The 27,721-nt window shown below is 44.1% G+C and overlaps 1 protein-coding gene across 2 annotated transcripts in view; it reads left to right on the plus strand.

Moving 5' to 3' along the window:
* The first annotated feature begins 26,734 nt into the window (after positions 1–26,734).
* The window catches only part of TSPEAR (thrombospondin type laminin G domain and EAR repeats), a 40,020-nt gene continuing 39,033 nt past the window's right edge, over positions 26,735–27,721 (plus strand). The window contains exon 1 of one of the 2 annotated variants that reach the window (XM_033150098.1): positions 26,735–27,343. In XM_033150098.1, coding sequence (XP_033005989.1) covers positions 27,250–27,343 — 94 coding nt within the window. In that variant the 5' untranslated portion in view covers positions 26,735–27,249. The remainder of the gene's footprint in view (positions 27,344–27,721) is intronic. The other variant, XM_033150099.1, reaches the window with a different exon arrangement.

Genomic DNA, 27,721 nt, shown 5'->3' on the forward strand with positions numbered 1-27,721 from the left:
AACACGTACTACATGTGGAAGAGAGTGTATTTACCTCAGATTAAATGCCACCATGTGAGAATGTGGGGTCTTTCAGATTGTAGAAAATGAATTGTAGAGTTGGAAGGGTCATCTAGTCCAACCCCCTGCAATGCAGGAATGCTTCCAACAATCATCCTTGGTCGGGCTCGAACCAGCAAGAGACATACAGTGTATGTTTTTGCTTCAAGTGTGACCCACCCTCACTGATACACATTCACCTAGAAACAGTAAGGCAGATATGTACCAGTTTGTAAAGAAAGAACCTCAGCGATTATTTCATCTCAGATTTGATGGGCAAGTGTTTACAGGCAGGGGGGTTAATTGTCTACCACAGGGGTGGGGGAACCTCTGGCTCTCCAGATGAAGGGAACTGGAGTCCAACAACATCTCTGACCATTGGTTGTGTTGGCTGGGACAGATGGGAGTTGGGGTTCAGCAATATCTGGGGGGCCTCAACCACCCAGCAGCTACGGTTTTTCTCAACCATACACATACATACACTGAGTTCACAACAGAAATACTCTGGTATAATTATCAGCATAATTATTGGCTGTGCTGGCTTACCATTATTGAAGACAGATCTGATCCAGCATAGACAGTCTTCTGTTTTCATACAGTGGGCTTAATACTGGTGCAGGTATCTATAGTCTACCTATGGTGGGAAAAACTACCGGTAGGTAGCCACAGTTCTTTAGCAAGCACCTGCTTTTTGTGGCAAGGTGTGAATCATTTTTTTTAGCTTTTTGAACTAATGCCCAATATGTACTATTTCGAGGGGAAATGAGCACATGTGTTTAACTTACATTGTAGATGGATGAGCTTGCATGAGAACTTAATCTGGGAACACTTGAGCCTCTTGGTGTGCTGGCAATGAAGGGAACACAATCTCTTGTGTGATTCACCTGCCTCCATGTGTACAGTATTTAGAGATGATTAGACTGCTGTTGGAAGAAGCCATGAGGAAATCGCAACCAGGTCTAAAGCTACTTTTTGCTCTGAAATACGGTTGTTTAGAACTGCAGCTTTGGGAGAATACTGCAAAGTAGTGCTTTGAAAGGCCGCTGCTCTCAAATCTTATTAGTGCCAGAGTAAGAATAAATTTTGTCCCCTATTCTTTTGGCAAGGATATGTGTGTGTTAGCAGGCCCTGCATCCCTAGCTCCTGGTGACATTTCTAATTGGTGTACCTTTTCTTTCCTCTAAGAAACAATTACTGTAAAACTTGTTCCTTGGCAGATGTTATGATTTTTTTTTAAAAAAGGTGTTACTATTAAATACATGCAAGTAACTTTTTAATCTACAGCTTTCACCTTCTTTCTGCTTAGATTGTTTGCTTTAGGCTTTGTAGTTGGAAAGGATGCAAACAAATGCCTCTCCCCTGGCAGCAAGGGCTGTGTTAGGACACACAAGACACACACACAGGCAAGGGGGAGACTTAAATTTATCATGTCTTCCATCCCCCACCCCGCTTCTTTGAAAAAAAAAAAAAACACAAACTGCTGTATTAAATATGTTGGAACCACATAAAACAGTTGACGCTTGAGGGCAGGGCTGATCTCTGGATTCTTACTGCCTTCTTGTGTTTGGCCCAGTTCTCATTTCGCGATTATCAGCATGTTGAAAGAAATATGCGTGTTCTACAATCTAGCTGGCATGCTAGCTTTAAAGTTACTACATGCACTGCAATTGACACCTGTCTTAGTTTTGTTTTGTTTTTTACTTTCCGTTTTCTTGGCAGGGTCCCGCTTCACAGTTAAGGCATGAGCAAAAGAGATCCAGTTAAATATCACACTATAAGCTGCTGACAGTTCATACGTTACTGAGGAGTTAACACCCTACCAATAGGCCCCAGCCACCACTGACAACCAGCCAGCTGACTTCTATGTCCCTCAATTCATGGTCCTTTGGCCCTGTCCAGGAACTGAAATCTCTGCTCTTATATCTCATTATATCTCTATATTATGTCTCATAAGTAGTCCTTTTATTTTCTTGTCCCTTTGCCGCCTCTCTTTGAGGGGAAGGTTTTTGTCTAAGCCTTCATAGAATAATTCCACAAGAAACAGAGTTGGAAGGGACCCCGAGAGTCACCTAGTTCAACCTCCGGTCATACTGTGGGGTGCTTTCATTAACTCCTGTCCTGTAAACCCTCAGAGGGAGTGGAATATGCTCATCCGAATCCCTTTGTTGCTGCTGGACAAACGTTGCCAGTTCTATCCCCAACATGTGGTTTAACCATGCCATCTGACTGAGGCCTAGCTTGGGTATTCTGGGTATTGTGGATGCCTAGAATTTCACCCACTTTCTGGAACACCCTTGACTCAAAGTTCCTGTGTTGATCAGAGTGCAATTCCCCCAGCACCTGAAAATTGGAAAAAGAGAAAGGTCAACCAAGGCATTTGCCACTATCATAGCTTCCTGTTTTGTAATAGCAGACGCCTCTGGCCACCATGTGAAATAATCAATGGAAACCAAGATGTAGCAGTTGTGGCAGTGGATGTGCTGGGACCCATGTTCCATTGGGGCACCATCAGGTATTGCTGCATTGGGGAAGGGAGCTTCTTTGCTATGCAGGTATCACACCTTTGACACCAACTGTCCACGCCAGTTGAGCCCCCAACATGTGGTTAAACCTCTCCTTAATGCTGAAGAAAATGACATTGCAATTCCAGTAGATTTGGAATTAAACTTGCTTCGTATCCTGCCTTTTGGAGTTTATATCCTCTCAAGATGGGTTACAACAAATGCTACAGCATTAACATTCCAATCGTTAAAACAGCAGCAGTGAAAACAGCAACAGCAAATAGAGCGGTGTGTGCATATTTAGAGATTACAGCATTCATTAAAATTTGGACTAACCCAAATGAGAACAATTGGTTTTAATGGAATTATTGTCCCTTGTGGCCTCGGGCTGGTACCCTGGATAGCACTAGAAGGAAAGCATTAAATCTAAAGCCAATCCATGTGAAATCCTGCAAAAACATTGCTTTTCACTCCTTCGGCCACTTGGTGGTGCCTCCAGTTTGTCTAAATGAAAAAATAGTTCCTGAAATGAAATAATCATCTAGGCCTAAACTATAAGAAACATGGAAAGAATGCAAGAGTCAACCAGTCCAGTCAGCATGGAAACATGCTCTGCTCTCCAGGAACAGATTGTCCCCTATTCCTTGACACTAATTCCTGGTTGCTGGCCTTGAATATTCACAGAGCTAGAAGAACTTCTTTCAATGGGATTGCAAGAGTTTGAGACCGGCAGCATGAATTGAAACATTTCACATGGGTGGCTTAAATTGGTTTTGGCTTAAATTAGCCTGCATCATGAATATAAAACCTGTATTACCTGTGCAAAGGTGATTCCTATGTGGCATTTATGGTGAGCGAGGGAATCAAAAGCTTAAGAGGTTTTTGCAGCTGTGAAAATGTCTTCAGACTCTATAATAGAATGGCTAAAACATTACATGCAGAAGAATAACTTTTCATCTCAATGGATTTGGGCATGGAGGGTGTATCAAACACAGCCCCGAGCCTCTGAGAACTGGCTGTCATGCAACAGCGTCTGGAGTTCTACAACTAAACTAGATGTGAGTTTCATAATGTAGCTGATTTCCTTTAACAATACATGGAGTGAACTAGATTAGAATCATTGCAGGGAGTTGGACTAGATCAGTGTTTTTCAACCACTGTTCCGCGGCACACTAGTGTGCCGCGAGATGTTGCCTGGTGTGCCGTGGGAAAAATTGTGTTTATTTGATTCCTATTCAAGAGAATTACTTGATATATAGTCAATATAGGCACAGAGTTAATTTTTTTAATATTTTCTAATGGTGGTGTGCCTCGTGATTTTTTTCATAAAACAAGTGTGCCCTTGCCCAAAAAAGGTTGAAAAACACTGGGCTAGATCAGGCACGTCCAACAGGTAGATCGTGATCTACCGGTAGATCACTGGATGTCTGTGGTATATCACTGGTAGATCACTGGCTCCCCCCAAAGAAGGCCAACAACTTTGACCTGAAACCCCCCCCCCCAAAAGGGGGTAGATCACTGCCAGTTTTTAACTCTGAGTAGATCGCAGTCTCTTGGGAGTTGGCCACCCCTGGACTAGATGATCCTCAGAGTCACTTCCAACTCTACAATTCTCTGATTGTGGTGGGGATAGGGAAATTTAGCCCTTTGCTGCTGCCACATCCTCAATCAGAATTGAACCCCTTCCTGCAGTAGAGAAAAATGTGATTGCAAACATATCTTTGTTGTGTTCATGTATGGCATATATATACATGCATGCACATTTTATGGGTACATTATAAAACTGTAAAGCAGCCATGAGAGGATTCTTCAGATGCATTTCAACAGAAGCAAATATCAGACGAAAAAGATAAAAGTGTGCTTTGTTTACATATTGATATTCTGCCAATGCTTGCTCAGAACTGCTTGTGTAACATATAAATGGCCAGTATCAAAACAAATGTAAAATAAATAACTATCTGACTTTTAGAAGACATCTGAAGGCAGCCCTGTTTAGGGAAGTTTTTAATGTTTGATGTTTTATCATGTTTTTAATATTTTGGTGGGAGCCGCCCTGAGTGGCTGGGGTATAAATAATAAATTACTACTAGTAGTAGTAGTACTAGTATTCTGTAAACGCAGTGGCACTTTGAATGTGTGGCCGCCTCCTTTAGCAGTTGGGCCCTGTAATGCATGAGCAATCAGCTTTTAAAACCAAAGGGAGGTTAAAAAGCAATTTGTGAGAGGGCATGGGTGAAGGTCAGTGATTCAAAGGGATCTGGAGTAAAAAAGGAAAGAAAAGGCATCAGACAATGTGTTGGCACAAGTGCCATGTAAAGTGTCTAACCATCTTTCTGGATCCTAAGCAAATGCCATCGTTTACCAAGGTGAAAATATACAACTCTTAATTATACATCCTAAGGCCCAAGCTCAGTTTACATTGCGTAATAAAAACCCTATTAACTAGTTCTTCCAGACAAAGCGACTCTTGGAGTGGGAAGCTTGCAGCAGAGAAGGACACATGCATATGAAGCCCCATGAAGGCAGTTACAGTGGGAAAGTGGGAAAAAGAAGGAACACCCTTTCCCAATACAGTACTGCTTCTCCGCTGCAAATCTCTCGCTCTCCAAGACACTTTGCCTTTGAAAAAAGGAATCACTGGGCTTTTATTGCCTATATTTGCATGGAATGGGTAGCTTGCCCTTGATCATATAGTTATGGTGCTGTAGAAAACAATACGTGAGCAAGCCATCGTCTGAAAGACTGGCTATTGTGCCAGCCAGTACATGCAAGGGGTAAAAGGGTAAAGCAGGCTAGAGATATCTTCAAGGCTTGTGGAGTTTGAATGTTGTTAGGGAGAAGAACCACACTAGCAATTACTGGCACTTTGCAGTGGGATTAAGGCGATTACTCAAAGTACAGCCCAGCAGCAGAATGCTGTTGCTGTGCAATTACAGGGGTTCTGGCTGTGGCAGGGCACCTCAGAACTATTCCTGCTTTCACTTGGAGAAATAGCTGTGGCTGATAGTGACAAATGTTCATCCTGCTACATCTGGATGACTTGGGATCTGTTGCTGTGGTCTGAAGGCAACCTGAAACCCCTGAAACACAACATTTCACAACCGCATTCCCCAGCTAAGGGCAAGACTTGGGAATCCTTCCTTCTAACAGCAAACCCAAGTGACCAAGTGCCAAGGTGATTTGAACCATACTGAAAAGGTATCAGCATGCACAGGTGAGCCAAATGCATGCAAAAAAGAGGGTGTGGGTGTGGGTGAACGCCCATCCCAGTGAGAACTAGGTATCCTCAGAGGTCTCTGGAAGCCATGACATGTTGATGTCAGTTGGGAAAGAATCCCTTATAACTTGTTATAGTATCCTGGAAGAGGGCATGTCTAGATGGCTTGGACCATAAAAAGGAGCGCAGCTCTTAGGCCCATTTGCACTACACATTTAAAGCAGTACCATACCATTTTAAACAGTCATGGCTTCCTCAAAGAATCCTGAGAAGTATAGCTTGTAAATGGTGCTGAGAGTTATTAGGAGGCCCCTATTCCCCTTGCGGGGACGTGGGTGGCGCTGTGGGTTAAATCACAGAGCCTAGGGCTTGCCGATCAGAAGGTCGGCGGTATGAATCCCCACGATGGGGTGAGCTCCCGTTGCTCGGTCCTTGCTCTTGTTAACCTAGCAGTTCGAAAGCACGTCAAAGTGCAAGTAGATAAATAGGTACTGCTCCAGCGGGAAGGTAAACGCCGTTTCCGTGCACTGCTCTGGTTCGCCAGAAGCGGCTTAGTTATGCTGGCCACATGACCTAGAAGCTGTATGCTGGCTCCCTCGGCCAATAAAGCGAGATGAGCTCCGCAACCCCAGAGTCGTCCGCAACTGGACCTAACGGTCAGAGGTCCCTTTACCTTTATCTTTATTCCCCTTGCAGAGCTACAATTCCCAGAGTTCCCCGGGAAGAGGCATTGACGCTCTGCAGGTCTGGCTCAAGACATTTTGGCACCTGAGGAGGACCACAAAATGGTTCCTCCCCCACCAAGGAAGGAAGGGCGAGAGGAGATCTACATCGGGAAGAAGGGGGGGGGGGAATAAAGTTCTACATTGGGAATAAGGCGAGAATCAAATCACCCTAACCCAACTGTTAAAGTGGGAATCAAATGCCATGGGGTGGAGGCTCTGAATCATGCAGACCCCAGGAGACCCCAGAGGGCAGCCCCTGCCATTTCCTCCCTGGGGTGGGAGGAGATGAGCAGCACCTCCCATTCACCAAGAGGCCACTGAAGAGGCGGCATGGCGGGGGGAGGCAGCAGATCCAGCCCCCAAGGAACGTGATGCATTCCTTGGAAGCCTGATCTGGTCCTGTGGATCCTGCCACCCAAGGCAGTTGTCTCAACTTGCCTCATATGTGGGCTGGCTCTGACTCTGGACATCATAGTTCTGTGAGGGGCTCTCCTAGCTAAATTTTTGTGTTGGAGAAGGGATAGCAGAGGGGGGTGGCAATGGACTGGTGGAGCTGGACAGGAGTTTCTTACACCTACAACATTCTCACTCACCTGCATGGAATTCCTTGTTGTCTATAGTTACCTGCACAAACTTTTAAAGCGCATTTGTCGCTGCCACCAAAGGATCCTGGGAACTGTAGTTTGATAAGGTTGGTGGGGATTGTGGCTCTGGGAGGGACAAACTACAGTTCCCATAATTCTTTTGGGTGGGGAAAAATGTGTTTTAAATATATGGCATGTATGCAGTCTATTGGCTATCAGTTGAGTGCTTAAACATTATTCAAAGGCCTCTGTCACACAGCCCAGGCCATATCTCAGCTCCTCTTCCTAAAAGCATGAGTGACTTTGGCAGACAACTCAGTTTTCCAAGCTGATTTTTCAGTGGTGAAACTACTATACATGAGACAGTTTTCTCCCTCATTAAAATCCCAGCGCAACCCTTCGGGGCATTCAGAGGCATTACGACAATCTCCCAGCTATAAACCACTTTCGGGATTTCACTCTCTGGTGAGCAGGAGAGAAGAAAGGCTCGTTCCCTTGGGTCTCTTTAAAGGAGGTGACTTCAGAGGCCCCACAAAACTCTTAAAACGTGGATCCCACTCGGTGAGAGGCCAGTAAGATTATGGAGTGTACTGGTATATAATTAATGTTAATTATATGTTTTGCTGTGTCATTATAGGGCATGTGCTTCCGCTGGCATCACGTGTGTAAATTGCTTGTGAAGCAAAAGGAGAGGCCACACTTTTGTGCACAGCAGAAAACTGAGTATTTAGGGGCAGCTGAATAGATTCAAGCAAAAGCTGATTTCATACAGTCATCGTGAAGATGCAGGTTTTAGTGGATGCAATTTACAGGTAGCTCCTGGGAATATTAGAAAATGAGATGTATGATCACATGTGAATCAGCATGTTTACATATTTATGGGCTGCGTGCATGTACAGAGGTACTGTAGCATGCAGGGCTGGATCTAGACACATCAACAACGTGTTTCAGAAAAACGCATTGTAAACCTCAAAGGGGGGACTGAACTCCACAGCGCCATCTGGTGTCACAGTGTTATAACACATAATGCACTTCTTTACTAATGTAACCGAGTCCCAGTTGCCATATTAATTCAGGGGAAAGGCCAGGCTAAAATGGATGCTTAATACAGCTGTGCTGCCATTTGACACAGTGCCACCTATAGTTGGAATAGTAGTATAATAGTTACAATACCACCTCTGGTTACGTACCATCATCCTTGTGAACGCTTCGGGTTACGAGCTCCGCTAACCCAGAAGTAGGTGCTCCTGATTGTGAACTTTGCCCCGTGATGCGAGCGGAAATTGTGTGCTGGAGACGCACGCGCAGTGGGAGGCCCCATTAGTGAAAGCGCGCCTCAGGTTAAGAATGGTTTCGAGCTGAGAACGGACCTCTGGAATGGATTAAGTTCGTAACCAGAGGTACCACTGAAACAGGTGCTTTTAGACACTCAAAGGCGTAACATTCAAACAGCACCCACTCAACAGCTAGATGTCACCAAGAGGTGACATCTGCACAACTGCCTCTTTCAAAATGGCTGGGGTCACCTTCTCGACAGATGAATGCTTAGCCACTTCCAGGAGCCAGTCACTCATCCCTCTCCAGCCAAAAAAATCCAAGGAGCAAGCAAAAATGTGGCAATCCTTACTGTCCAAGCACCTTGTTCGTGTCCTCAGCCCATACCAATTGAAACTCACCTCACCCCACAAAATAGGACAGAGTGATAAACTAGACACCTCCTCAGACAGAATTTCAGAAACAGAAGCATCTAAGCTGTGGCAAATGTGAACTGTTTTATTGCCAAAGTGTTTAGAAAATATGCTACAGGAGGTCTCCAAGGGTTCACACACATCCTTTTGTGGGCCAAATTGGAGAAGGTCCAGGACTACTTGGAAGATCAAACGAACTATGCATTTAATCTTATAATCAAAGAATGTGCATGTCTCATCTGTGCTTTTCTCTATAGAACTATAGATTTCCCCCCTCCTAATATGTAGAATCATGCATATCTAATCGAGCGATTATTCAATCAGGTGAAACTATTACAATTGACTAGGATTTATGAAGGGGTGTGTGTGTGTGTGGGTGTGTGGGTGGGTGTGTGGGTGTGATAGGTGCCAACTCCCTGGGGCTCTGGGTGCCTGAGGACCCACAAAATTCCCCATGAAGGGCTGGGGACCCACACATTCTGGTGCCAGGGCCATGCACGCTGCATGGCACCCACGGTCTCGGGCACCCACAGTCGCGGGGCCAAGCTGGCACTCCTGGTGTATATACACATATATATGCTGACACACACGTTTGTGCATACAGATAAATTTTATTTCCTTGCTGTAAAGCAGAGCATGGTACTCCCCACTGGTACTCCCCAGCAATTGGTATTCAGAGGCATGCTGCCTCTTCAACAGGGAGGTAGGGCATAGACTTCCCCATTGAAAGCATTATCATCCATTATGATTCCCACCCAGCAAAGCTGACAGAGATTGACCATAAGACAAATATAGGTCAAACAGCTCTAAGGAATCGAAATATTCTTGCCACAGGAAGGGATGAATAGGACCTTCCAGAACAAGAGCTTTCAGGATGGCTATTGTTTAATGGGGAGTGGGGGGGGGGCGGGTTTGAGGGGACATTCATGGGGAAAGAGTGGAGGTGTGCAAGTATTCAAAGGAAACAGTCCAAACTGGAATCAGCTGTGGAATGATGCCAAAAGTGAATTCGCCCCCTAAACCTGACTGTGTGCTATTTCCCCTGCCTTTGTTAAACTAGCAATTAATACCTGGGAACACCCTGTGAGCGTTCTATATATGGGAGACGTATGGCAGTAATCCTTGGTAAAAACCTGTAGAGAGCTAGAAGGTAAATGCCCGTAATTGTTGCGCTGATGGATATGACATTGTAACAACCTGGAAGCAGAGAGACCTGGTGTTTAGACACGCATAATATGAAGTATCAACAAAGTTTTTTTTTACAGGCTATTTACCTGTCAAAACACAGTTTATTGCTGGTGACAGGAGCCTTTTCAGATTGCCTTATCGAAACAACGGCAGGTCCTAGCCAGCATTCCCCAGGGAGGGACAGCGTTAGTTTCTTCTGGGTGAAGCCTGGCCTCCTGCATTTGGACATGACAAGCCAGTGGGAATTGCCAAATTCCAAATCCATGCCAATGTGCTTTGATGGAAGAAGCTCCAAAAGGGAAAGTGAGATTCTGGGAGGTGAGAAATCCCTTATCTGATAAGGCTTTATCCTGTAACCACAGGGAAAGGTGTGAGCTCAGTGGCAGACCGCATGCTTTGCATGTAGGCAGTCCCAGTTTCAGGACTCAGCATTTGGTAATGAAAACCCTGGAAAGTTGCTTTCTGTCAGTGTAGACAGCCCTGAGCTAGATGCACCAGTGGTCTGGCTCAGTACTCCCTGTGTTCTTATATAAAACTCACAGGACTCTCTGTGGGCGCAGCCACCAATGGTGCTGCTGTTTCGAACGTGACCACATCATTGTCCCACCTTGCATTATCTCTCTCTTTCAAACACTGCCAGCATGGCTGCGGACCGGACCGTGCAGAAATAGCAACTTGGGCTGCACAGGTGGCATCAAAACCAATCTGCCAGTGAATACAGAGGAATGCTGGTGTGGAAAATGTCCAAAAGATCCAGGTGAAAGCAATGTTCCTACAATAACAGTGCCACGAGGGAACCACACCACCACAGAGAAATCCATGAAAATACGGAAGAATCCTAGCATAGCAAAACACTATAGTATGTGTGCCAAATACCAATTCACATGGCAAATATATATATATTATTTTACCAGAGTTAAAGTATTTTTTGGATGAGTAGCTTAATTCATTTTTTAAATAGAACCCGAGCACTGGAAAATTTCAGGGACCCCCACACTAATGGCTCTCATAATTAGAATTTAGGTAATCAAAAGCATGTAACACTCATCACCAGGCTCCTCCTGCTGTTTTCAATAAACTTGCTGTGTCATCTAATTACATCTTAAAATACATTAAATTTGAGTGTGTGTGTGTCACAGATTCTCGGCACTGCAGGCCAGCAAGGAACAGGCTATCCTTCAAGACACTGCATAAAAGTAAGATGGAGTGTTTGGCTTTGGAACAGACTTCTGAAGAAGTACCAATAAATTAATGAAAATGGTGTTTTTGCAAATTTATGCACACTTTGTCATTTTGCATTTGACACACTTGTAACAGAAATGAAAAACCTAGTTCGCCTATGTGCATTCAACTGGCTTTCTCCCCATGAGATCTATATGGGTACCTTAATAAAATCTGCAAGGGCACAACCCTTGTGATGTAGAAGGGCCATGTAGCTCAGTGGCACCTGGGTTGCATGCAGAGAGGTCCTTCTTTCAAATCCCTGGCATCTCCAAGGAGGGCACTCCAGTTGTTGTTGGACTCAAAATCCTGTGAACCCCAACCAGTATCAGACAGGGATGATAGGATTTGTAGTCCAAGAATGTCTGGAGAGCCACAGGCTCCCCATCCCTGGTGTAGCCAGCTGTTTTTGGACTACAACTCCCATCATCCCTGGCTAGCATGACCAGTGGTCAGGGATGATGGGGATTGTAGTCCAAAAACAGCTGGAGACCCAAGTTTGGGAAACTCTGAAATGGACCGATGATGCCATTCAGTACAAGGCCCTATGTTCTTCTGATCCTTATGTTGTTGTTGTTCAGTCGTTCAGTCGTGTCCGACTCTTCGTGACCCCATGGACCAGAGCACGCCAGGCACGCCTATCCTTCACTGCCTCCCGCAGTTTGGCCAAACTCATGTTAGTAGCTTCGAGAACACTGTCCAACCATCTCATCCTCTGTCGTCCCCTTCTCCTTGTGCCCTCCATCTTTCCCAACATCAGGGTCTTTTCTAGGGAGTCTTCTCTTCTCATGAGGTGGCCAAAGTACTGGAGCCTCAACTTCAGGATCTGTCCTTCTAGTGAGCACTCAGCGCTGATTTCTTTGAGAATGGATAGGTTTGATCTTCTTGCAGTCCATGGGACTCTCAAGAGTCTCCTCCAGCACCATAATTCAAAAGCATCAATTCTACGGCGATAGGCCTTCTTTATGGTCCAGCTCTCACTTCCGTACATTACTACTGGGAAAACCATAGCTTTAACTATATGGACCTTTGTCGGCAAGGTGATGTCTTTGCTTTTTTCTGATCCTTATACTGGAGTTTAATGGGGCTTCTTAGTAGGCACATATACACTACAGTGGTACCTCTGGTTAAGTACTTAATTCGTTCCAGAGGTTTGTTCTTAACCTGAAACTGTTCTTAACCTGAAGCACCACTTTAGCTAATGGGACCTCCCACTGCCCCGCCAGAGCACAATTTCTGTTCATATCCTGAAGCAAAGTTCTTAACCTGAAGCGTTATTTCTGGGTTAGTGGAGTCTGTAACCTGAAGCGTTTTAACCTGAAGCGTATGTAACCTGAGGTACCACTGTATACTAAAAGCACAACTTGGTGTGTGTTTATTTCCTAGTAAGTCCCTCTGTGTTCCATTGTGTTGCTGGGTCAATGTGCCTAGGTTTGCAGCCTTCATTGGGAGTAGGCCTGAGTAAACACAGACTATTAGGGTCCCTTTTGAAATGATCCACACAATATTCTTTCCTGCCTTGCCCAGAACATTCAGTCAAAAACAAAAGACCTCTCCCTTTCTCCCCGAGTCTGAGTAAACAGCTGGGTCATTTGCTGCCATACCCTGAAAGTCAATAAATAACGTTTATGGTAAACTACTCTTAATTTTAAAAAATGAGGCTAGAGGATTGCTTTGGATGCAAGAAGGGAAAGAAGGCCAAGTCATCTGTTGAGTAACAGGGTGGAGGTGCCACTTCCCCTATTTGAATAGAACTTCAGGATCAACGTATTTGGGAAGGAAAATGCCTAGCGAAGCCACATGACTGCATCTCATCTGACAACAAATGTTTGTCAAAGAGAGAAGAGTAGTTCTCAATACACAGTCTGGCTTTCCCACATTAATACATAAAACAACAATCATGCAATGCAATCAAACACAAGCAAAAAATCTAGTTCAGCACATCTTCACTACAGTGGTACCTCAGGATAAGAACTTAATTCGTTCTGGAGGTCAGTTCTTAACCTGAAACTGTTCTTAACCTGAGGTACCACTTTAGCTAATGGGGCCTTCCGCTGCCGCTGTGCCACCACCGCACAATTTCTGTTCTCATCCTGAAGCAAAGTTCTTAACCCGAGGTACTATTTATTTCCGGGTTAGCGGAATCTGTAACCTGAAGCGTTTGTAACCTGAGGTATAACTTTTCCAGTCTCCACCATTTTGAAAAATACATAATCTTTCAACTTGCACTTTTTTGTCAATTAAAAAAAATGTCAAACTATATTTGCAATTGCACTTTAATGAAACACTGTTTTAGTGTAATTTTTTTTAAAAGTATTTTTAAATTAATGGTATATTTGAGGCTTTTTCAATTGATTCCATTTATAATCAGGCTTATTACCTCCCCAGTTTAATGTTATATTTTACTTCTAATTTTAAATTTTGTTGAGCTAGTCATTCAATAGCTCCGAGTTTTTAAAAGCACCGTACTGAAGATTTTAAAAAATATTTTTTTAAAAAAATGATCCAAAAAGTTTTGTTTTAAACGTCAGGCTCAGGTGAATCAACCTTTCCCCACCCACTGCAACAACACATCGCCTAGTCCGGGTGGAACATAGCAGAATGGACACACACAAAAAGCCCTAGAACATCCAAAATGTGGGAAATGAATTGCAATTCCACATGCAGCTTACAGCGGAAAAGTGCTGGGAGCTGCCCACCTGGACACTATCCTGAGCATGTCTGCTTAGAAGCAAGTCTCGCTGGGCTCAATGGTGTTTGCCACCAGTTAAGCATGAATAGGATTGCAGCCTTAAGGGTCATTCCAGATGTCTGGCCAGTAGTGGCAGGCTTGGCAGAGCAATGCAGCCACTTTTGCTTCCACAGCCCCACTGCTCATATCAGCCAGAGAAATGTTCCCTTTTGCTACAGCAGCTATTGCCAACAGGCGATACTGTGCTGGAGATGCAGCTCAGCCTCCTTACCTCCCTTGACACTAAGAATGGGTGTATCTGCCAATTTCTATTTTTCATTTTTTTCCCAGTCTTAAGTTCAGTTCTCTGCACTTCTGCATCAGTTTGCAAAAGTTTTTTTTAAAGCCCCCATGAAAATTCAACAGGATTGTAGTGAAAATTTCTTAGAAGGTATGCAATGATAAAAACTTTTTTTTGAAACCAGTTTCCCTAACACACTGCATTTTATATGCCATCTTCATTAACATATACATTTTAAGCACACTTTCCCCTAATATACACATTTTTGTATGCATTATTTTGTTTGTAGACCTGCATTGCAAAATTCAGAGAAGTGCAATTTCATAGAAGAAGAGTTTGGATTTGATATCCTGCTTTATCACTACCCGAAGGAGTCTCAAAGTGGCTAACATTCTCCTTTCCCTTCCTCCCCCACAACAAACACACTGTGAGGTGAGTGGGGCTGAGAGACTTCAAAGAAGTGTGACTAGCCCAAGGTCACCCAGCAGCTGCATGTGGAGGAGTGGAGACGCGAACCCGGTTCCCCAGATAACGAGTCTACCGCTCTTAACCACTGCACCACACAGCTGTTCTCATCTCCACACCATACATTTAAAGCCCCCCCCCCCAATGTTGGGAACTGTAGTTTTTTTTAAAAAGGGTGCTGGGGATTGATACGGCATGTGGGATAGAGCACAGTTCCTATGAGTTTTTTGGAGGGAGCCATGCACTTATAATGTGTGGTTAGGATGTGTGACCTGTAACTTCAGTTTGCAGATGTTTTTGGAAGGCGAGAATTAGGTAGACATGCATTAAAATATGAAGCAGCCGAGTTTCCCCAGCCCTATCTTATGCACCATCTTTTGGGGATTTCTGCTTGCTACTGCTGGCAGGGATGTTACTGGCAGGAGCTGCCACCCACGATTTGGGTGGCTGCATTGGGGTGCTCCTTGCAGGTGGGACTTCCCCACTGCTGATGGAACTCCCCCACTGGCAGAGGCGAGCAGAACTGGGCAAGGCAGGGCAGAAGGACTTCTCCACCCCCTCCAACACCCCATAGCACAGCAGCTTGAGGGACTGGACTTGCAAGTGAGGTTAGCCCAACAAAACTCGTTTCCTTAAAATGCATCTTTAGGACGGTGCATGGTAACCGAATCCAAACAAAACAGTAGGCTTCAGTTCTAGAGTGGTGGTGCTGGGGGAAACAAATTGTAATTATGGGAGGGAATCCTGGATCAAGCACCCACCTTCTCCCTTCTGCCAAACACACTGCAATTAAGAGTGCAAAATTCCTGAGCGTCCTCCACATAATTTCTGAAAGCGCCGACTTCAAAGACTTGAAAAGTGGGAAAGAGGTACTGCGGCTCACTGACGCAGGGATATAATTATAGCTGAAAGAGGGGGAAGAGAGAGAGAAACACACACCAGAGCTCAGGGTGCGATCAAGAGGTTGCTCATCATCGTCATCACACACAGCTTCCCTTTTCTATTTATCGTCTGCTTTTTGTAAGCAGAGGCCTCTATTTACAGACGCACAACCCTATTAGGAACAAAGGCGCGTTCTGTTTGATGTGAATCAAATGTAGCCTATAAAAGGGAAGTCTATATGCCAGGTTCTTCTCTGATAACACGTTGTTTTCTTCTTAGCTCTTTGATACTTTGGCTGTGTTTAACCTCCCTCCCCACTCCCCATTTCTGGTGACAAGGCAGGCAGAGATACATTACTGACCCTACCCCCACCCCACCTGCCTCCATGTGCAACAAACCCAAGCCAGCACCCCATGAACAATTAAGCATAAGCCTTCTGTGGTTTGTGCCACAAACACAGTGGGTTAACCAAGGTTAGATGGGGTTCCATCCAAATGGAAGTCCGGGGAACCAATGCAACCATCATGGGCAACTAGTCCTCATGAATAAATGTGTTGCCAAACAACTATCGTGTGGGTCACCCAGCCTCCCTGTGTAGCACTTTTTGCCAGTTTTTGAGACGTCTTTTCTCCCCAAATGAACACATGAACAAATGAAGCTGTGTTTTACAAATATTGGACCATTGGTCCATCAAGTTCCCAGCAACAGTTAGTGGGTTGGGGTGGAGTGTGGTGGCACTGCTTAACTGCCTTCCCAACATGGAGGTCACCACCATTAACCAAGGGGGGGGAGGCCAGTGCAGTGTAGGTGCAGCAGCAGGAGTGTCAGGTTGGCACTGTGCCAACCACCCCATGCCCATGACACCCTCCCTCTCGGTTACCAGCAGTGACCTCCTCACTGGAAAAGCAGACAAGCAACACCCTCTCCTCACCAACTACTACTGCTAGCTTGGTATTGCCTATTCTGACTGGCAGTAACTTTCCCGGCTCTATAATATCCTTTGAGGTGAGGCACTACTTCAAGTTTAGTTGCACCAGACAGTTCCATAAATGCATTATTCCATTGGCAGTTTGATTTTCAGTTCCTTCCCTATAGCATGGAATTCACCTTTTCCACAGCTGCCAGCCACAAACTGGGGTGACCTCTTCATTGAGCTATATCCCCTGAGGTCTCGTTCCTAGGCAGTCACCTCAGTTTCAGACCCCATGAGCATATCTGTGAAATTAATTTTTATGCATACACTCGTTTACATTGAACTGCCTTTGCTGTTTTACTACCCATTCACTCAATTGGGAGAAATCCTTATGAAGCTCTTCACAATCTTTTTTTTGTCTTAACCATCATCAACATTCGGGTTTCATCAGGAAACCTGTCTCCTTCACTGCTCACCTCTAACTCTTTAATAATATCTCCTTTAGATTATTGATCTCCTCTCTCTCTTTCCCAGAAAAATAAGTTAGTTTATCCCGGAAGGCAATTGCAGAGTGGAGTTTTATTCTGTTGGGTGAGTTCTTTTATCTATTGTTTTATATTTATTATTAGTCACTTCATAACAGAAGCCTCATATATACTGTTGTTAAATGTGGATAGAAAGCTCCCTGTACCTCTATTAATTCTCTGCTGTCCTTGAGATCACTGCCTTCCTGCACTTTTCCTTTCCTCGGTTGGGATTTTCTTACACCCTCTCCTTCTCAGAGTCTCCGTGGTTTGATAAAATCCAGACTGAGGGATGGGAAAGTGTGAGAAGGCAGTGATTTAGAGGAGAATGTCATAAGAAAATTAGAAAAGTGGAAAATTAATGGAAGTACAGGAAGCTGACTATCCACACTGAACCAAAGTATGGATGAGCCTGTAGTTCTCTGGGTGTCCTACAACTCTTATTTATGTATTCACAAAGTTTACATAAATACATAAATGTGGCAAGATCTACAGCATTCTTAAGAGGACAATTGGATCAAAAAATTAGCAAAAGAGTGGGATTGTGTTAAAGAATATATAAAAAACATTGTTCTAGAGTAAGTATATCAGTATGCAATGAATGAAGCTTTGCAGGGTTAAGGAAAATGAGTTCTAAAGGTGTAAAGATAGAGGTAATTTATATCAGACAACAATTAAGAAGGAATAAAATTTCTGAGGTCTCAAAACAGAGGAAGGAAGTCAATATGTGTATACTGTATATATGTGTGTGTGTGTGTGTGTGTGTGTGTGTGTGTGTGTGTACAGGTATATTTTATTTTCTATTGTTTTTAGGTGTGGGTTTGTTTTTTCTTTTCTTTTATTAGTTTTTTTCTTCTTTTCCGCTCCTGTATGTTTTGCTTTATTTCTGTTGATATATTCATTATGTATGTTTATACTTTTTTGTTGTAATTTGGTATTGCATATTCAGAAAATTAAAATAAAAAATAAATAAAACTCTTATTTAATTCTAAATTTAAATTAACCAAACAAAAATACCAACATCAGCAATCAGCACAAGCAAGCAAATGAAGTAACAGTTTTTTTAAAAAATAAAAACCAATCAACTGCCATCTACAGCAGAGACTCAGAAAACCAGTCCTTAAGAAATAATAGCATTATCTTTACAAAGTAGTGAGGTTATAAAAAGTATAAAAAGGCAATGTTTCTTCAGACTTCAAACAATCCATTTTCTACCACCATCAAAGCTAAAATAAGAATACAGCACATACTTTATTAACCCAATCCATTTCAGATTAATATTGAACTTTCCAACCACAAAGTTAGCCCGAACTTTTCATCTTGTATTTGAGGATTAATTACCCTTCAGTTTCTGACTTGGGAGTTTGTAATACTTTCCACTCTCACAGAACGGATTACACCATATCCTTCATAAAACCTCTCTCTTTGTTTTCCTGTATAAATCATTATTAAGTCAGCTGTGGAGGGGGGAAGGGTGCATTGGCAGTTGTGACTCCTCTGTGCAAACAAGAGCAAGACAGGAAAGCAAGCTTTTATAGTCTTGTGTTTGGCCTCGGGAGCTATTATTTGTTGCTCTTCAAGACTGGTTCCAAGTGAGGTCAAAGGGAAATATTACACATTGCAATTGCTCTCAGAAAGCTGCCAAAATGACAGGAGGAACTACAAATTGTCAGCTACAAATTGTCAAGCAGCAGGAACAAGCCAGCCAGCCTGTCTGCCTGCCTATAACATCAGGTGTAAGGAAGTGACTGGCAGGTGTGAAGGGTAGACAATCTTAGAAACCATTTGTTTGTTTATTTTTTATTGCATTTATATGCCACCTTTTCCTCCATGGAGCTCAAGGTGGAGTACATGATTCTCCTCCCTCATTTAATCCCCATGACAACATTGTGAGGTAGGTTAGCCGAGAGGCAGTGACTAACCCAAGCACACCTAGGGAGAGCTTCATGGCCGAGTGAGAATTCAAACTCTGGTCTCCCAAGTCTTAGTGCAACAGGTGTAAATGGGGCCTAGTACTTCTCATCTGAATTCCTTCCCCCATGTTTCACAAATGCTGGTTCTCTTAGTGTGATTTGCATGAAAGCACAGCTGAGCCTTGCGTTTCCCATGTTAAGATTGCTGGATACATATTAATGCCACATACACAAGATGACACCAGGGCATTCTTTCCCAATTGTGCAGAATTAGGCACCTCCAGTTCTATCTTTTTCACAATCAGACTAGAGTGGGTTAGAATCTTGCTTGGTCCTTAAACATTAATCAAAAAGGTAGAACAAATCTGACCATTATTTTCCACTCTTTAACCTTTCCAACTGTGTGTGCAACAGGATGACTAAAGGATGATAAGGAATCATTTTCTACCTTAAGAGATCTTAAGTATTCATCTGCCCCCAAGGCCTGAGGTTCACTGCTCTAGACCTTGGAATTTGCAAGACAGGTAAGTATGTGTCTCCTCTGTGTCACAAATGCTCTCAATATATATTAAGTCAAAGGGTTCTCCAGTTCCCAATGGCATTCCCTATATACAAGCTGCAGAAACCAGGAGGGTGTGGCAATGACTGGTTTCAATGGGTGGGAGTAACACCACCATAAGCAATATTCCAGGAGCAGCACGCTCCAGTGCTCATGATAGAGTTCAGAGGCTCCAGAGCCTGTGTGAATAAAAGAGTTATACCTCCAGTGTCCAAAGTGTGGGATAGCCAGCCTCACATAACCAACATACTTAAATCTAATTATTGCATGAAGGGATTAATACCATAGAGTAAGCTGTCCTGCCAGGTTTAGTGAGAGGTCACTTCCGCTTACCCTGGGTGGCAATGGGTAATCAAGCCTATTGTTCTATTATCTACCTGATGTCCTGAACCCCTGGCCTACCTGGCAGCAAGTTGGTATGCCAAGTCCAAAGTCTGGGGGTCAAGCCACACAAGCAAAGTCCAAAGGTCAGGAAACACATTCTGGGGTCAATCCAAGTAGCCACGTCTGAAGTCCCACAGTCAGGATACAATCCAGAGTCAAACCTGAAGCACAGTCCCATAAAGGTCCAGAAACATCCAAGTCAAGGTCCATCAACATGGGCAGTTGAGCAGACCCAGCACCTCAGCTCTGCTGCCCTTTTATGCTTTACATGCTGATTTCAGCATCTGGGCTTGATGAGGCACGTGACCCTCACCTGTTCTAAGCCTGCTTCAGTTGAGGAACCGCACCCCTCCTCCCAGAGCTAGTGAGCTCCACCTGGCCAACTAGGGAGCTGGATATGGGCCCTTGCCTGCCTCAACTTCCTAGAGTGCCACTCCTGCTGCTTCCTATGCCTCAGAGCCTGCCACATTTGTGGCAACAGGGACCCCTCTGGCTCTGGCTCCTGCTTCTCCTGTACATTGGCCTCCATTCCCTCGTCATTGTCCATCACTCTGTGAGTACTTTTTTCTCCACCCCACCCCCCATTTGACCCCTGTGTATTACAGTCCTGGCTACAATACTTACTGGGATCCTCTTCCTCTTCTTCCTCCTCCCTGTCATCTTGCCAATTCATGACACCTCTCACAAGCCACTCTTGAGTTCCTATACTAATAATTTGGGAAGTTTTACCACTGTAACCAAGCCCCATTTTACTGCCTGTACAACTTTTTCTGAATGCTGTATGGAAAAGCCCATGAACCAGACCCTTGAAGAGTTTGTAACTAACCCAATTTTTAACTTGCCAAACATGCAGTCTTTTCCTATACTGGGGGAATAGGGAAGTTTTGGAACTCACAAGGGCATATTTTAAAGGTCTAACAGACTATATTTCCACATTCAGGTAGGTAGTCGTGTTGGCCTGATGCAGTCGAGATATATATATATATATATATATATATATATATATATATATATATATATATATATATATATATATATATATATAATTATCCAGTAGCACCTTAGAGACCAACTAAGTTTGTTCTAGGTATAGTGTAGTGTTTAAGAGTGGCAGACTCGAAATCTGGGGAACCGGGTTCATGTCTCCGCTCCTCCACATGCAGCTGCTGGGTGACCTTGGGCTAGTCACACTTCTCTGAAGTCTCTCAGCCCCACTCACCTCACAGAGTGTTTGTTGTGGGGGAGGAAGGGAAAGGAGAATGTTAGCCGCTTTGAGACTCCTTAGGGTAGTGATAAAGCAGGATATCAAATCCAAACTCTTCTTCTTCTTCTACCTAGAACAAACTTAGTTGGTCTCTAAGGTGCTACCGGACTACTTTTTAATTTTTAATTTTTCCATACTTTGCTGCATATTTTGTGATTTTACCAAAGAGTTCTTGCCCCAATTTGTATCTTGGCACCCAGGAATTCTTCCCTTCTATATCTATATATATTTTTCCTTGAACCAACACAAAGGGCATAGGAAAGCTGAAATTAGATGACAGGGAAGGAAACAGTATCTAAAGGATAAAAATGGTCATTTGTGTGTTGTTCTGCATACCTGCCATACTATGATGTATGGCTATAAATATTTATTAGGCATCCAGAAACAGGAGCTCAAACAAAGGAAACTAAATGAAACTACAGAGCACCAATCAATACTCCAATTTTCCTATACTGTATATGCAAGGGGTTGTGCTTCAGGAGCTGGAAGTTGTACGGATTGGCTCAGATGAACGATGTTTGGGCACCAGCACACTGTGATGGCAGTCTTGTTGGACATATTTCTTGCTGGTGTGAATGCTGGCAAAATGTTAATACTTTTAAATCCTTTTTTAAAATGGAAGTTCCTTCACCCCACCCTCACAAACGCATTGAAAAATAATGAGGCGCTTAGTTCAGAAAGACAGGCTGTATTTTTTACTTTATTGGGATTTTATGAGGAACAGTTCATTAAACCATGTGCTACTTTGTAGCTAATGAGCTTACATTTAAGGCTTCTTTGGGCAACAGGGATGAGAAAGACTGAACTTGGCATTTTAATTAGTTCAAAATGTCTGCTATGGAAAAGTCAAGCAGAGTCTTGTTTAATATGGACAATTATTATGATGCCATGGGTGAACCTTGACAACATTTAAGTCTGGACACCTCAACTTTCAGAAACATACATATGGCACATAAAATAAAATAAAAATACAAAGCAGAGAGCCCACTTTCAGTATGGCAGGAGACAACACTTGACGGCTGTGTCAGCCGTCAAGTTGCTGGTACACTTAAGGGCGATCTACTTTCACACAGCTGTGTATATGCACAGCACTGGGAAATAAATAAATAGATTCAAACCAGAAAATGGCAGGACAGAGCTGGAGAGTCCTCATGATTCATGAGGAGACCTTCCCTGGAGCCCAAAGAGGACTTCATTGAGAGCAGAGAGACCTGAGTGGGGCTTTTTGTGGGCTGCTAACCCTCCCTGTTGCTTTTCCACATGTCCTCCAGCCTCCAGTTGGCCGCAGATCTTCAACTCTAGTCAAAGAGAGAGTCGTGTGGTGAGAGATGGGGAGAGAGAGCTGGAGAGCTGAGAAAAATAGGCATTTTGAGGTTTTTTAGATGGTGCTCCCCACTTACGCAATTTTCGTTTATGGGCATGGGGCCTCGGAATGTAACCCATGCGCAAGTGTGTGTGTGTGTGTGTGACTGTACTTGTGCCTGTTTATTATATGTTGAAGATCTGATCATGCTGCAGCGAAGAATTTGCTATAAATCTTCCCTCTATGTCAAGCGTGCAGTGTGTTTGATCCTTTGGATACAACTTCCATCAGCCCCAGCAAGCATGGCCGATGGCAAGGGATGATGGGGGTTGTAGTTCAGCATAATCTGGAGGGCAAAAGGTTCTCCGTGCCTACTTTATGTCTTTCAACACACATAACAAACTCAAAGGAGGATAACTAATATATAGATGTATCTATATAGATTTTCCTCGTCATCGTTTTGCCACAAAGCAGCTTACAAAAAATAAAGTGGAAAACAAGCAGATCAACACAGTAATGAAAACGATAAAAGCAGCAGTGAAGTCAAACCAACTGAACCATCAACAGGGCAAAATGCAATTTTAAAGTACTGAAAATGGATATACCCACTAAAAGCATGCGCGAAGAGGGCAAACTTTGCATGATACCAAAAGCAAAATTAAAAAAACTTTTTTTTTCATATGTTGGGAGAAGGAGTTTTTCAGTTTGGGGCGGCCACACTGCCTCATTTCCAACCGGTGCATATTCTGTGGCTTCCTGCTGAAATCCCATAACCGTTCATAGCACAAATGTATTTGGGGGAGGTCCCACTTTTGCTACAGTAGAGCCCGTCCAGATGCGTCCGCAGAACTTGTGACTCACAGGTTTCTGTGAGAGATCTATAGTTCCCAGCGCTGCCTTCTTGCTGTGACTATATTCCTGCCGGCCAACCTCTCCCTCGCCCTGGGGCAGTCCAGTGTGGGAAGGGCTCCATTCAAGGGAAGGAAAGCCGCAGCGGCATCTGACGCCTTGAGGTCCAGACATACAACAATCTGTACCTAATTTGGAATTTGGATCATTGTTATTTTTTATGTCCAGAAGATGTCTGGGAAATCTGAATGAATAGCAGATCATATTCTTGGTGGTTGTCGTCTTTGCTCATCTCTGTTATTGGAACTGATATTTCCAACGTTGCTGTAATTTTAACAAAAGTGCAGCATCTTCAAGGCTTATCCTCAGACAATTCAGTTGCTCTTGAAAAATTTCCAGCGTTAGATGGGCAATGTGTTAACACTCGGGACCACCTATAGGTGAGCTGAGGGAGAGAGAAAAGCAAATAAATCAGGCCCTCGAGGTCTTTTTTGGTGGCCCTTGGCAACATTTCACATGCCCCCCCAACCCCGCACTGCCTTCCAAAGCCAGGTAAGCAAGGTGCTGGGCTTTGGGAAGGAGGCATGAGGGCTCTGACAGGGTCCTAGAGTCTGCCTTCCTCCTTCCCAAAGCCTAGTTTGTGTTTTCTCCTTTGGGAAGGAGATGAAAGGGCTCTAGGACCCTGCCAGAGCCTCACAGCTTCCCAAAGCCCAGCACCTCACTTAGCTGGCTTGGGGAAGGCAGCACGAGAACTGGAGGGGGGGTGCACATCGGTTTTTCACCTCACTCCCCACCACCACGTGAAAAAGTAGTGTGTGGCCTACAGGCTCTGTGTCAAAGTACTTTTGCAGCCCACTTGGTATGAAAAGTTGGGCTGCCTTGGTCTAAATCTATGCTTTCATATCCCGGCTTCTTGTTCCCCGCACTTTTGCCCCCAGTTGAGCTCAACACACTCCTGAAAAGCCCTCCCATGGGCTTTGTTCTTCCCCAGCAAAGCCACCATCCATCACACAACTTGAAGACTGTACTGTGCCATTCTAAACCACAACTGAAATTTGAAATACATATTGCAGCCACATCCAGAGATGTCGACGATTTGTTCCAGATAGCTGCCTTGCGCTGCCGTGCTCTGAACACCCAAAGTATGAACGGTTGCCACTTGCGGCTTCATTGCAAATCTTTAGCTGGAATTCATTTGCAACATTTGCCTGTGAATACTAACCCAGCTTGCTAAAATATATTCATATGAAAAGGATTCCGAGATGCCTGAAGCCTTGCTACATGCATTGTAGACTAATGGGAAGATTTTGGGGTTAGGAATAATTAACGGCACAGAGGAGGTCCACATCCTGAAATGGTCTGTTTTCCTTTCTCATTGTCTTGTTGTCGGTTTGCTCCTAAGTCTGCTCTCTTTTCCTACCAGGGTTCCTATAATTTTAAAAGCTGGGCAAAAGGCAAATATATTACCAACTGCACCCTTTTCACAATGTGGAGTCTACCATGGTTGGAAACTTTGCACCTGACCCATTGTTCTGCTCAGGGCAGGGAGGGAGTAAGGCAACAACAATAAAATGAGTAAGAAAAAATTGCTTACTTTACTTTGGTGGATGCTTTTCTTTAACAATAAATAGAACACCTCAGGGGGAGGAATCCCAAGCCTCCCTCCCTCCTGGATCATCCTTCTTTGCAGGCAATTAGCCTATGTCGCTTCCCCTCACCTTGGGAGGAAATGGGCAGCCAAGCCTTTTGTTGTACTCAGTCTAAATGTGAATTTGATGTGTGAGCAGCCCCAAGCTGCTCCTTCCCGCCACATGGCTTTAACAAGCCTCTTTTGTTTCTGACAATAATGGAGTTTGAAACCAATGTTTTCCTATACCGATAGTATAGGAACGTTTACCATTTTGTATCCAAGCAACATCTTACTGCTTGTGCAACATTTTCTGACTGTTGTATGGGAAAGCACAAGAACCTGACCTTTAAATGGTTTTGTAAGTAAACCGTTTTAAAACTGTGGTCTATCTGTGTGCTAGGGGAAGTGGGAAACTATGGAAGAAGCTCTTAAAAGGGACGTTTTGTAGTTTACTGAAAAGGGCACATTTTAAGGTTTTGCAGCCTATATTTCCATGCTGTATGTTTTGCCGTATTAAATCTCTGCAAGGGTTCTCTCACTTGCCCCAAACGTGGATCTTGGCAGCCAGAATTTCCAACATGCTTTGCATTCAAAAAGTGCCTGGTTCAATCCCTGGCATCTCCAGGTAAGATTGGGAAGGGCTCCCACCTGACTATAAGGAGAGCCAGTCAGTGACAATACTGAGCCTAGGTGGACAAACTGTTCTTCTGACTTTGTACAAGGCAGCTTGCTTTATTGCTTTCCTGGAACAGGCAGTTGTGTCAGTCTTGTCATGGTCAGACCATTGTCTTGTAGAAGCTCAGATGTCTGTGGCACAAAGCCTTCCATTTCTTGGTCTGATTGGAATGTTCTGCTCTGGAGATTGACGAACCCCCTTGGTTTCCAGCACAGCATGTATGCAGGGCGGTGGTGGAGAGGGAAGGATCTAGTCATAGAGTTTTGTTGAGACTCAAGAGGCTAATCAGGGCTGTTCCCTGTCAAGAACAGCCTAGAAGAAGTATTTGAACTGATCAGAATTCACCACGAGGGTGCAAAACGAATTGGCACAGAATGGTGCCCATATTCTTCCTAGGCATTCATTTATTATCTTCCAAGGAAACAGTCCCTATTGTTAAAGAACTGCATTCTCGTTTTTGTGGCCACAGTAATTGGATGTTTGCTATTACAGTATCTAGAGACCTTGCAGCTCTGTCTCTAATTCTACTGTTTTAAATTTAATGAGCTTCTCAAGCTGTATGTTTTCTAGCACTTTTCTCATGCCACCCCACCCCTCTCACAGCCGCCGCCTCATCTCAGGGAAATCCACAACTTCACCAACCTCAAAGTGAATATCTCTGTCTGTACATATCATACATTTAAAGCGCATGATTTATCCCAAATAATCATGTGAGCTGGAACTTACCTTTCACAGCACTGCAATTCAAAATGTCCTTACACTACAGTTCCCAGAGCTCTTTGGAGGAAGCTATGTGCTCTACTTGTGGTTTTTAATGCCTGGTATGTACGCAGCTTAAATCCAGCAGCATCAGTTTCCTTTGTTTTCTGTGCATAGATTCCAAATTGAGTTTTGGCAGCATTTAGACAGGCAGCTAACTCCCTTCAATTGCAGTAATATTGGTGGTTGTGAAGCACTGCCTAGTTATTTCAGAATCCCCCCCCCTTTTTTTTGCAAAACTCTGGTGGGTGGGAATAATTATAGAGCCGGGAAGACAAGGCACATAGCACACGCACATGGCTCTGTCTTAATCTAGGCTTGCAGCATCACTGTAGATGAGATGATGATTTCAGGTGCACACAAAAGCTGAGCTCCTCCTCCTGCTCTTTATCTGCCATGCCCTCTGAACACTGGCTCTGCTGGAGAGGGAAATTCCTTTGCTTAAACATTAAAACCCAACCTCAAGAGGGCTGGGCAAAAGATGAAAAGCTCCCCAAGGCAGTACTTCTCCTCCTCTTTTTCAAGCTAGTTTCCATTTAAATGTCTGCAAAGGCAGCCTCCTGCTGTTGCTTATTTTGTGGCTGGTGGGAGGTCTCTCTCTCCCTGCTTCTTCAGGATGGGGCATTTCAGCAACTAGACACCAGAAAGCCACCTTCTGGCTTTCCTCTGCTGATTATATTTGTGCTTCCCTTTGGGGAGAATGCCTCTTACCTCGCAGCCTAATAATAGCAGCTGGCTAAGCCTGGACGAGTGGTTTTAGGTGGCACTGGGATGAAAACCTGATGAGGAGAAGCAGAGAGAGGGAGAATTCAGACTGTGGTCACCAGCCTGATACAATCCCTTCTTCTAGGAGGGGCAGGAACCTTGGAGGGTCGTGTTACTCATTGTAGGTGCCCCCAACAAGATGTTCCTGTGAGGTCTCTGAATGACCCCAGAGAAGAGGTTTAGGATATGAGGAGACTAGATGATGACCAGGAGTGACAAAGTTCTCCGATGTCTGCTCTGCTAATGGTTTGGGCTGTGCTTCTGCACTTGGGGATTGAGCAGACCCTGGCCAGAGGAGGAAAGTCATGGGAGCACTGCACAGGTAAGAAGGGCTGGGGTGTCAATATTGGGGTGGCTGGCTACACTTCATCCTCTGATCTTCAGCTCCTCAAATGAACTTGCCGTCTAAATATGGACTCGTGTTTATATTGCAGAGCTCAAATACACGGGCTCCCAAGTCTTTATTCCTCCCCTCCTCCGAAATAAACCATGATGTGTGGAATTAAAAGATGGGAGGGACAGCAAAGATATCATGTAGGGTTAAAGAAGAATGTTTCTTTAAAAAAAAACCTGGCTGTTTTGGACTTCTCTGCATCAGGTTCTATTTCAGCTGCGCAGAACCCTTGTGTGGAGGAGCATCTCTTGGCAAGACAAGAACTGTGTTATTGTGTTAGTTAACCTGGAAGTTAGTTTTCTTTCA

The sequence above is a fragment of the Lacerta agilis genome, chromosome 5, assembly GCF_009819535.1.
Source record: "Lacerta agilis isolate rLacAgi1 chromosome 5, rLacAgi1.pri, whole genome shotgun sequence".
Lineage (NCBI taxonomy): Eukaryota > Metazoa > Chordata > Lepidosauria > Squamata > Lacertidae > Lacerta > Lacerta agilis.